This window comes from Staurois parvus, unplaced genomic scaffold (assembly GCF_062004578.1).
Source record: "Staurois parvus isolate SC_StPar_1 unplaced genomic scaffold, SC_StPar_1.0 ptg000535l, whole genome shotgun sequence".
Taxonomy (NCBI): Eukaryota; Metazoa; Chordata; class Amphibia; order Anura; family Ranidae; genus Staurois; species Staurois parvus.
Genome location: NW_028318331.1, coordinates 1,120,266 through 1,132,612, shown reverse-complemented (window position 1 = coordinate 1,132,612; position 12,347 = coordinate 1,120,266). Strand labels below are relative to the sequence as shown.

Here is a 12,347-nt window from a genome sequence, read left to right as displayed (position 1 = left end):
TGCAACAGCTGCAGACCCTTGGCCACACTACAGTTTCTTTTTAAGCTTTTATCAACCAGTTTAGGTGGAATAAATATGTTCACTAATCCAGTTGACCTTTAGTAAATTATCCCCAATGTCTACCATTCAGCCTTTGTGTTGTGGCTATTAATTTTTAAAGTGTCCTTATCTTCTTGTCCAGGGTTATCGGAAAAGAGAGCTGCTAAAGGAAATTCTCCCACTTATTGGACAGAATCTTCGATTTCAGCGACTCTTCACAGAGTATCAAGAGCAACTGGACAGTTTAAGGGACAAATAACTTTGGTTCACATCCAGATTCTCCTGTTGGTTGTTCTCCTTCGCGTAAATGCCTGCAAGTTTAGGAAGATGAACAGCAAGGCAGCTTCCACTGTGAGAAACAATGGTGCTGAGGGGAAGATGCATGGACATTGGGATGACGCAGTCTGCTCTAGCCTGTTGAGCACCAGCTAGAAGCCCTGTATCCATTAAGTCTTTCACATTCGCTGAAAGTCTGAGAGTTTCTGTTAAAACATTAGAAATTGAATGAGAAGATAATAGTCGTCGATTGCAAGAAAAGCACAGTATGTTATTGAAACACTTGAATTGCGCGCTACCTTATCCATAATAATGGTTGTGTCCCATTGCTTAGCCAGGATCTTGCACTATACACAGTGACAATGATGGTTGCAACAGAGTGCCATTTTGCAGCCTGATTTCACTTTTGAATATGAGAACAATGCTGGCCCATCACAGACTATTTTTGTATTAGACTTTGATAACTTGTAATTAAATTTTCAATGTCCAACCCCAAAAACCTACATGTGTGCTGAATGTAGGACGCTATTATGATGAATACTGTGTCTAAGTAATACAATAGACTATTCTGTACTCATTCAGTTTTTAATTTTCAAATGTTTGTAAAAGACAGGGTTTTTTCCATTCCTTTTCTAATTACCGAATTAAAAACAAAAAAAAATTGCATTTTTTTTTTTCTTTTCAAACTGTTAAGATCATGAGATATAAAGAGATGATGGGGATAACTGTTTTTGTATCAAAAGGTCATTTTCTGGGTCTTTTTGTCTGGCATGCTCCATTAAAGGGGTCCTCCAAGATAACGGAAGATGTAACTTGGCTTGGTTGACTGATAATTAGATATTCAGATATAACATCAATTACAGATTGCATTCCGATTTGAATAGTCACTCGTTGATTCTGTTCCACCTGTGATATGGGGAAGTTGTATGGAGCATAACCTCCTATGTTCCTTCATGAATGCAGGACAGTTTTTCTTGCCCTTAGTCATGCACAGCAACGTCAGATGTCCTTTGTTCACAGAATTCAGATTTAGATCTGACTCGGTCAACGCCAAACAGTAAATGTGAACCCATTTCATACAATAAAGTTCCCAGTTTACATTCTTCTGTGCTTTTCTCTAGCCTGTAAGGAAATTGTAAAATTATTTAAAGCTGAACTCCAGGGAAATTTCAGACCAAGGCCCCGTTCACAACGGTGTGCGTTTTCTGTGCTAAACTGCACCATACCAATGTGGCAAAAGCGCATGGAAAAATAGCCCCCTTTAAATCCTATCTAACTGTTCACATCTGTGCACTGCATTTATGAATAGCCCTGCCTTTCCTCTCATTGCAAGGCTGGAATGCTTGTTTTTGTTCAGAGTAGCCTTAAAAAGTATTTTCACCTACCTTCTTCCCCAGCAACTGGTGTCATCTGCTCCTGTTGGGCGTTCCAGATTGTGGGTAAGTCCTCAGGGGCCTCACAGCGCAGGCTTAGTGGTCCTGTGTTGTACTTGATGGCATCAGTGTGCTTGCATCAAACAGAGGGCTAAAGAGAACCAGCTTCAGGGAAACTGTTGCACAGGAAAGAGGAAATCTGTAGGAGAGGAAAATAATTATGAATAATTATTATAAATACATTTTTTTTTTTCTGTGATCACATGACCTCTTTGCTTTGGAGAGCTGGGGGTAAGTGCCTTGGAGAGCTGGGGGTAGAGAAACAGCAGTACATGGTTTTACAGGGGGCATGTCAGCGAGTTGTTTGATGGTTGGATGACAGGCAGTCAGCACAGCCAGAAAACTGACCTTTTTTGCAATAACATGGTGTAGGTGGAGTTTATGTTGACTGACAATAGCTTTCACTTCACACTGTAAAGCTATGCGGAGGAGGTTCTGCCAATCACATGCTGTGCCATGCCCCTTCAGCCTGTGTCTACGGAGTGTATGTACTGGGACTAGAGATGTACAATCTCCAGAATTTTTGAAACCATTAGAAAAAAACATTTTTTCCTTAGTTTTTTTTTTTTCCAGAATAAATAAAATTTTTCTGGAAAAATTAAGAAAAAAAATTCAGTGTGGAGTAATTTTACAAATTGAAAGTCATTTTGTTACACTGGGAACGTGAAATGCAGTGTATATAAAAGTAATATGCTTGAAATAAAACTACAGCTTATTAAGTAAACAAAACTATTAAAAGTTGCGATGATCCAGAAGCAACAGAAAGAGTGTTTCTAGGATGAGAACTCGGAAGGAAAAAAGCTATTTGCACGTTCATTATGGCCCTCATCATCAAATTCCATAAAGTGTTTCCTAATGTCTTGAGAAACTGTGTTACTTAAATTGTATTTCAGTATTTGCTTGTCTTTAGCTGAAAGAACTTGCAATAATTTAAGACTTAATGAAAAGTTTCTGAGACTTTATATAAAGGTATTCGTGTTATATAGTTTAACCCCTTCACGCCAACGTCACACAAATATGCGGCATCACAGAACTGGGCTTTTTTTTTCACTGGGGCCGCATATTTGAGTACCTGTCTTTCTGCAGGGAGCATGCCGCACAGCGTGCTCCCAGCACAAAGACCAGGGTGTCACTGAGAGCCCCGGATCCCGTTCTAAGGAGCAGGACCTGGGACTCCTGATTCCGGGGTCACATGATCGCTGTGATACTCTCCGATTGGTTATCACAGTGATCAGTCACTGTATAGCCCGCCCCCTTTGTTTTTTTTAGTTTTTTTTCGATAAATGGAGGAGAGAGATGCATTGTACCTCTCTAACTCCTGGCATAGAGAAAAAAATGTTTGTTAAAAAAAAAATATTAAAAAAATAAAGAAAAAATGCCTAGATCAAGGTTTGCTCTAGTTCAGTGCCAGGGTAAGTGTTTGGGTCAAGGTCAAAGGTCAGTATTTTTTTTTTTTTTTTTAAATTGGTGTCAGTGTGTTTTAGGTAAAAGAAAAAAAACGTGCAGTATTGTTTCTGGGCTGTACTACGGGTACAAACAACAAATACTATACACATATATGGTATCGCTGTGATCGTCAAGAGCTGGAAAATGTATTTTGGGTTGTTCTTTGGTGGTAGGTTATGGTAGTAACGCACAGCTAAATTAAAAAAAATTGAAAGCCCAATTTGTCCTGAGAAAAACAAGGTATAATTCACCTGGATGTACAAAGTTGTTGTGGTGATATGTACAGTTTTACTAACACATGTCAACGTTGCAAAATTGTGCTTGGACATTAAGATTTGTTTTACCCTTAGGCGTGAAGGGGTTAAATACCGTGTCATAGGTATATTATTTATCACCGTAAAAGAACATAATCCACACTCCTTTTTTTTTTCCTAGCAAAATATGGCTTTGGTAAAAAGTTTTCCCAATTTTTCTAATTTTTTATTTCAAGGCCTTCCCATCTCTAGTTGGGACTAACAGGGACGTAAAGCCTCCATAATCACCTTATATCCCACCCTCATAGTGTTTAGCAATACAAACACATGGAGGAGTGAGGGAACTGTCATTTACCACTGTGTTATAGGCCCACATTTGTGACTCTATATTCATGTGGGCTTCACAGATAAAAAGCAGGAAATGAACAGCTTAGAATGTAACTGGAGCATGCTCAGTAGATGTGGCAAGGGCTGGTCTACGCAGTCTTAGGCTGCAGAGGGGACACAGACGAAAAGGGAGGGAACTGAAGGATCAGCCAAGATTTTTGCAGAGAAAAACAATACATATAGCATGTCTTGACAGTTTTTAATAATTTGGGTTTTAAGGACACTAATTGTACATCACAGGACACAAAGTGCTTCATATGCATGGCTACTTGAGTTATACTACTGAATAGACACTGACCAAAAATGTTTTAAGGATTCCCCCCTCCCCCTAAGCATAACCAGTCCAGGCTCAGCTAAGTTTCAGTTTTTAGCTATCCAAAAAAGAAAAACATTATTTAAAGACTGTATATGGCATTTTATACATGTTTACACCGGTCCAGCATAGATGCATTTAAATTATCCTGAAATATACCAAATATATTTATATATGCACTCCTCAGTGCCCGGGACTCACAAACCCCCCTCCACATAGACAAAACGGGGTAGACGTTATACCAGACAGTCACTACCAACAATGGCATCTTGATTGTGCACCATCCATTTGGTGGAGATGGTGGTACATGGTGGCAAAGGATCTCCAGAGTCTGTCACTCTGAATCTGTAAATGAACAAACTAAAAGTCTCATCTGCCACTGTGCCAAACTGACTTGTAGTTTAAATCAACTGAGAGCGTGCTGATCAACGCACTTGTAGCTCTTTCATGCTGCCTACAGCTCTGAAACTGACAGCCCATACAGAGGTGCAGGAGCCTGACATTGCACCCACAATCTGATTGCAGGTAAAATACTTTTTAGGCTTCTTTTTCTAAAAATTATAAATGCTAATATTTTTACCTACAAAAATATTTGCATTTATTATTTTTAAATTACAAAAACATTGCCCTTAAAACTGAAAATCCATTGGGTCTCCATTTTTTTTTTCTTTTTCATGTCATTTAAAAAGCCCCAGTTTTGAGTATAATGTGTCAGTTTTTAGCTAGTGTCCTTAGGTACCTACTGATGTCTCTCTGAAGATCTCCTTTCATAGGCTTTAGTCACCTATTTTCTGGCTCATTACTAATAACCTTATGGGGTAGAGAAGGACTTCATTTGGATCGATTGCTATGGCCAAAAGGCCAAGATGTATTGTACCTAGAGCCTACATGTAGAAGCTGGATAGTCTGCAATATGGCCGGTAGGTGCTGTATCCTGCAGGCAGCGATTCCTAGGGTAATGTATACCAGGTGACCTTGCTGGCAGGGTGCTTTACAGGTCTATGGCAATGTGAAAATCGTATATGTTGGCCCTGCAGCATGGACTGGTCAGTGCCTCTGGAATAGGGGTAGCAGGGGGCAGTCTTTCTCTACAGTGCTCCCTGTGCTTTGGAGCTGTTAACCTGTGTTTTTTTTTCTTTTTGCAAAAGGGGTGGATTGGAATAGTGACATCTTTGAGCATGTCTGCACATGTGCCATTTTTTGGTTCCCTGGACACAGTAACACGTGTGTTGCAGGCTTCTATAGCATAGAACAGCCAGCAATTCTGCTGTTCTGCCAAAGACACTGCACAGAGCAGCAGCAGGGCACAGCAAGTATCTGAGGACACTTGTTCAGCAAGGTCATTGCAAGTTAGGAGTGTTGGTTTGTGCTGACTTGCAGCTGGGTGGCTACTCCATAAAGGGTATCAAAGACCTACAAATGTGTGGCAAGCCATTACAAGATCAGATCTCAAGGGTTCTCACTGTCTTGGAACACAAGCATTTGTGGGTGAATGAAGCTTCAGAGACATCCTCCAGATGAGGTAAAAAAGGAGCAAGTGGTTGAGGGTCAGGAATTTTCTGAAGATGTGGCCTCCCAGGAGAAATACAAGGCCCTGTAGCTTCTTGTAACTACATGCAGAGATGTATTCTCTCCCCCCATAGAGCTGTTCTCAGCTCCATAGCCTGCAGACACTACCAGCCCTCCTGGCTGCTTGGAAGATCTCCCAGGACAAGGATAAAGGATTGAGCCCAGCACTGTCCTTTGAAAGCTTGTTACATGTGGCAGTCTTTCCCCTTGTGGATCCCAGGGAGAGGGGTCAGGGAGGGGACCCCTCCCAGGTATTGACAGTCTTCTCAGCACTCCATCTTCCACCCGACTCCCCTGTCAGCTTGACTCTCCGATATTTATGGGTCAGGTCACCACTCTACCAGGGCCTCCAAACCTGGGATTGGCCAGACTCCCATAAACATGCAGATTAGGTCTCCACCCCTTCCTGCTAACAACATCTGGAAGGTTCCATGCTCCTCCAGAGTCAGGAGGAGGTGATAGAACCACAACCTGTTAAGTCATCCAGCTGACCTGCAATAACCCAACCTCAATCACCGACTCACACAATTACCTTCAGTCATACACAATGATTTTAGCTGCAGTACACTACACTATTCTAGTAACACATTAGAGGGTGCTACAATTGTGTTTGTTAAAGTCACATACATAGCTAGATTGCATTTAAATGTATTCAATGTGATTTGTAGGTAGAAATGTATTCATTGTATGCATTTGTGAGAGATGTGTAAAAACATATTGTAATTTCAGTTTATGTGATTGTATTGCAGTTCTACAGAACTAGTCACAGAAGTAAGTTCAGTTTTGTTAGCCAGCTGTTGGCTAACCGTTAGTAGGACAGCATAGTAAAAAGGCATCTGTATACAAATATATAGGAACTTCACAGAAAGAAAAAATCTGTATACAGACAAAGATAGGAGCTTCGCAGTAAAAAGCATCTGTGTACAGGCGGAGATAGAAAAGCTTCACAGTAAAAAGACATACGTATACAGGTGAAGACAAGTGAGTTTCACAAGTAAAAATGCATCCGTATACAAATAAAAATACAGATGCTTCACAGTAAAAAGTCATCTGTATGCAGGTAAAGATAGAGAAGCTTCACAGTAAAAAAGCATAAGTATACAGGCAAAGATAAGAAGCTTCAGTGAAAGAATCCACACAAAATTGTACTTGGGAGTGTACCCCACTTTAATTCATACATCATGGATCTAGATAGGAGTGTGGACATTCCGCATCAAAGTTCAAAGACCAGGTCTCACATGTCTGGCTCCAGATATTCAGGGCGTTCTAGCAGATCTTCCACCAGTTCTGTAGGCCTCAGAGCAAGAGCAAAGACAGAGGCAGCGTGAGCAGACGCCTTATATGCTCAAAAAGAAGCTGACTTGAGGCAGAAAGCAGATGTAGAAGCCACCTCCTTGAGACAGAAAACTGAGTTAGAAGCTAACTCCTTGAGGCAAAAAGCAGAGATTGAAGCTGCAGTAGCAACATCAGCAGAAGCTGTGTTATACAAAACTGCGATTGGATTGGAAGGAGATGTGCTCCAAGATCTTGAGGTAATAGCAACTCACAATTCACTTGCAAAGGACTCAGGAATATGTACAGAACCATGCTCCAGACCAAGTTATGACAGAGTATGCTTCTATCAAACTTATCTGCAACACTTTCCCACAGTTTCCTGACTTGGCGTACGGATAGCCCTCTCCAGATATGCCTGTACTGTCTCCCTCTTTTCACATTAACTCTGAAACTGTCCCAGCAACAAGGGTACACATTCAAGAAAGCAAAGACAATGTTAACCCTCAGCATCCATCACGCAACATGGGTTATCATGTATCCTCCTTTGGAAATGGCCCCTTAGGATCTTCAGGAACAACTGATCTAGCAAAGCAAAACTAACATTTGATGATAAACCCGAGAACTATTGTGCATGGAAGACATCTTTCCAAGGCATCATCAGAGATCACAGTCTTACAGCTAGAGAGGAGCTAGATCTGCTAACAAAGTGGCCCAGACCAGAGTCATCTCGACAGACCAAGAGAATCAGGTCTGAACACATTAATGATCCAGCTGCTGGGGTTAAAACGTATAGCAGAGATTAGAGGACTGTTATGGCAGCCCTGAAGCTAGTAAGAATGCTTTGTTGAAGAGACTGGAAGACTTCCCTAAAATCTCTAACAAAGACAACCTGAAGTTAAAAGAACTTGGTGACATGCTGTTGGAGGTCAACACTGTTAGACAGGCAAATTCGGTTTGTTGGCAAGCTGGTTGGTAAATTGAGCTGGGAATTTTTCTCTTTTATTGTTTGACATGTGTCGCCCTTCAATGTACTCTTTGCAATGAAGGCCAGTTATAGACTGGGGCAGTGGCCATTTTTTGTACTGTTGACTTGTTGGTGAGAGGGTGCACTGGACACCTTGGCTGCTATTGTGCTATATGCTGGGTGTCCAGTGCACGCCTGTACCCTTAAGGAGGGGTGGGCTCCCTCAGGTTCACCTGCCCTCAGTCTATACATTAAATACATGTGCCTCTACTATGGGGGCTCTTAAAACTTTTAGAGTTAGGAACTTTCAGAAGCAAGCACACTGATGAAGGTAAGGCTTACCTAAACAAAAGTACTATCTGTTTCAAATGTTGTGCATCCACCAAATACATTGCTAAAGACTGCAAGGCCAACATACGATGCGGAGAATGCACTAGTGACCAGCATACCTTAGCACTTTATCCAGGTCCAGCCCCTTGGGCAGCTGAGACTCCGATAACCAACAAAGAGCAAAGCGGGGATGAAGATGAACCTACCCCATAATCTGTTGTATCAGGTGTACGGAGGTGTGTACAGAAGGGACAAGGCCGAGATCATGTTCCAAGATTTGTTTAGTGACTGTATACTCGTCACAAACCTGACTGTTCTGTGAAATTGTATGCAGTGTTAGATGATCAAAGTACAGGTGAAACTCAAAAAATTAGAATACCGTGCAAAAGTTCATTTTTTTCAGTAATGCAACTTAAAAGGTGAAACTAATATATGAGATAAGTAAAAAAGATTGATTCAGCGAGCGCTAGGAACAATATATAGGCACAGCAATGCACTAAAAGGAAACCAAAAAACCTTCTAAAATGCTCAAGGTACAAAGAGTGCAGCGCTAGTAAACAGTAAATGCGGAATGGTATGCCTGTGGAACACCGTAACATCACATCAAAAACAACACATATAAAAGTCCCCAAAGTGTTAAATGACAGTTCTCTGATGTTTAAATGAAGCTAAGAACAGGTTGGTGATTCCAATATTCCCATCCAGGCATGAACCTGGGTACCGTGCAGAAAATGTTAAAATTGCGCACTCACCAGATGCGCAATAAGTAAGCGCAATGATCAGCCAGAGGTTCCCTCCTGTCCTGGAAAAAAGTGCAGCTCACACTGAGTAATCTCCTTCTGTGTCAGAGTGACGCCTATAGAGGTCCTCTCTAGTTGTGGGCTGTAGTGGGGGTCAGCAAATAGTATGGATCTCCTCTAGACCTTACGGATGGTCTCCAGTGGGTCCTGGGGGATTAGATGCTTGACATGGAGCAAAAAATAGTATCCATAGTGTAGTATGTTGAGTATTCAAATAATTTATTAATGGATGTAAAAATGAATTAAAAGTGAACACACATAGTAAATCATGGAAGGCCTTCGCCAGCAGATAAAAGTAGATAAGTATCATGCGGCAGGAAACCGCTGGATAAAAACTGACCAGCTGGATAGTTGTGTGGCCACCGGACCTCCTGGATCCGGTGGCGTGACGTCACAGGCGTGTGTGGCTCCTCCTTTAATTCATTTTTGTATGTTTGGGATCATTGTCATGTTGGAAGACCCAGCCACGTTTCATCTTCAATGCCCTTGCTGATGGAAGGCGGTTTGCACTCAAAATCTCACGATACATGGCCCCATTCATTCTGTCCTGTACATGGATCAGTCGTCCTGGTCATCTGGCGGAGAAACAGCCCCAAAGCATGATGTTGCCACCCCCATGCTTCACAGTAGGTATGGTGTTCTTTGGATGCAACTCAGCATTCTCCCTCCTCCAAACACACGAGTTGTGTTTCTACCAAACAGTTCTATTTTGGTTTCATGTGACCATATGACATTCTCCCAATCCTCTTCTGAATCATCCAAATGCTCTCTAGCAAACTTCAGACGGGCCCGGACATGTACTGGCTTAAGCAGGGGGACACGTCTGGCACTGTAGGATCTGAGTCACAGGCGGCGTAGTGTGTTACTGATGGTAGCCTTTGTTGTGTTGGTCCCAGCTCTCTGAAGGTCATTCACTAGGTCCTCCCGTGTGGTCCTGGGATTTTTGCTCACCATTCTTGTGATCATTTTGACCCCACGGGGTGAGATCTTGCATGGAGCCCCAGATTGAGGGAGATTATCAGTGGCCTTGTATGTCTTCCATTTTCTAATTATTGCTCCCACAGTTGATTTGTTCACACCAAGCTGCTTGCGTATTGCCGATTCAGTCTTCCCAGCCTGGTGCAGGTCTACAATTTTGTTTCTGGTGTCCTTCGACAGCTCTTTGGTCTTCACCATAGTGGAGTTTGGAGTGTGACTGTTTGAGGTGGTGGACAGGTGTCTTTTATACTGATAACAAGTTCAAACAGGTGGCATTGATACAGGTAATGAGTGCAGGACAGAGGAGCCTCTTAAAGAAGAAGGTACAGGTCTATGAAAGCCAGAAATCTTGCTTGTTTGTAGGTGACCAAATACTTATTTTCCACCATAATTTGCAAATAAATTCTTTCCAAATCAGCCAATGTGTTTGTCTGGATTTTGTTTCTCATTTTGTCTCTCATAGTTGAGGTCTACCTATGATGCCAATTACAGGCCTCTCTCATCTTTTTAGGTGGCAGAACTTGCACAATTGGTGGCTGACTAAATACTTTTTTGCCCCACTGTAAATCCATCTTAAATGGCTCAAATATAAGCCACCAAACAGAACTATTTGGATAGTGTAGTATTTTATTTTAGTCTTTGGCAAAAGAATTTCAGGGTAAGCTTACAGCATTGATGTGCAGCAAATGGTAAAATTCAGCATTGATTCATCAATGGAGAAACAGAAGTAAAGATGGCCGCCAGCCTACCATGCGGCCTCGGCGGCATGACGTCAGCGTGGCAGGCTCCTCCATAAAGATGCCTGTTTGCATATTTCCTTATATCCACCTCATCAACATATTCTGTGCTTTGCAGTGGCAGTCAGTTTGAGTTTGCATACAGCCTTTTGGCCTATCCTCTGCTCCCAGAGTATTCATAAAGGTATAAGCACCTCTTCTTGCTCTTCTAAGAACTCAGGGCATCTAGGCCACAGGTTATCTGGACAACTTTCTCTTGAAGGACTCATCTACTATTCAGTTATCTGCAAATGTCCCCAAGGCATTTTAAATGGAACAGGCTTTTTTTGGGTGACCAATTTACAAATATCTGCTTCCGGCCTTCTCTTCACCCGGAATAACTACAGTATGTCTAGCCCTGAAGATATCCCAAGGAAAGGTTTCCTTCTAGAAAGGAAAATTCTCTCTCAGAGCTCACTCGTGGTTTTCCATCCCTTTTTGCAGTTCCCTTTCTTCATGTGTTCAATACTTTTTTTCCTGTGTCATTCTACTTTGTTACACATAACTTAATCACTTGCCCTCTGGAAGATTTACCCCCCTTCATGAACAGGCCATTTTTTGCTGTTCGCCACTGCTCTATTTCAACTGGTATTTGCGGGGTCATGCAATGCTGTACCCAAACTAAATGTATGTCCTTTTTTTCACACAAATATAGCTTTCTTTTGGTGGTATTTGATCACCTCTGTGGTTTTTACTTTTTGCGCTATAAACAAAAAAAGACTGGAAATTTTGAAAAAAACATTATTTCTCACTTTTGGTTATGAAAAATATCCAATAAACACAGTCATAAATTTAAGCTAAAATGTATTCTGCTACGTCTTTGTTAAAAATCTCACTACATGTATAATAATTAGTTTGTGTAAAAGTTATAGCATCTACAAACTATGGTATAGATATTGGAATTTACGTAGCCTTTACTTTTTGACTGCCCATCTAATTTCTTGAGGTGCTAAAATGCCAGAGCAGTATAGCCCCCCCAAAAAGACCCCTTTTTGGAAAGTAGACACCCCAAGGAATTTGATAAGAGGCATGGTGAGTATTTTAGATATAATTTTTGTCACAGGGTGTGACGATCGTGACGTCAGACCCCTGAACTTCTCACCAAACTTGTGACTGAAGGACTAGCCAATCTAAAACCGCGATGTAACGTGCGTAACAATGCCACACCCAGCTGCACCCTGCACAACGATTTTCCAGCTAATGGACCACCAATCGATGTACCGGCAGCCTGAATGCGATTGTTACTGGGTCAGGTTAATTACGCAATTAACCCTTCACACTGCAACGTCCTCCTTTTTGTACAGAGAAAGAGGAAACTCGGCGATATCAGCTATAACACTATGATGGTTGAGATAATCATCTGTATAACACTGTCACCGCAGACCGGTTATACAGAGGGTTAAACAAACACAGTAGCGCTCTTTTAGAGGCAGGAATTCGTAAGTTGCACTAAAGAGCTATAGAAACAGTTCAACACTTTCAGAAGGAAAGATTTATTACTAAAAGG

At 41.6% G+C, this 12,347-nt stretch overlaps 1 protein-coding gene and 1 long non-coding RNA gene across 3 annotated transcripts in view; one reads left to right on the top strand and one right to left on the bottom strand.

The window, feature by feature from the left end:
• Nucleotides 1-979, top strand: part of HIRA (histone cell cycle regulator) — a 40,424-nt gene extending 39,445 nt beyond the window's left edge. For both annotated transcript variants that reach the window (XM_089690606.1, XM_089690605.1), the window contains one exon: nucleotides 182-979. In XM_089690606.1, the coding sequence (XP_089546732.1) occupies nucleotides 182-298 (117 nt within the window). In that variant the 3' untranslated portion in view covers nucleotides 299-979. The remainder of the gene's footprint in view (nucleotides 1-181) is intronic.
• On the bottom strand, nucleotides 882-1,881 carry LOC149451507 (uncharacterized). The gene is made up of 2 exons (XR_016315025.1): nucleotides 1,701-1,881; nucleotides 882-1,437 (listed from the first exon to the last, which is right to left on the bottom strand). It is a non-coding gene; the product is annotated as an uncharacterized LOC149451507 (long non-coding RNA).
• Between the last annotated feature and the right edge of the window lie 10,466 nt (nucleotides 1,882-12,347).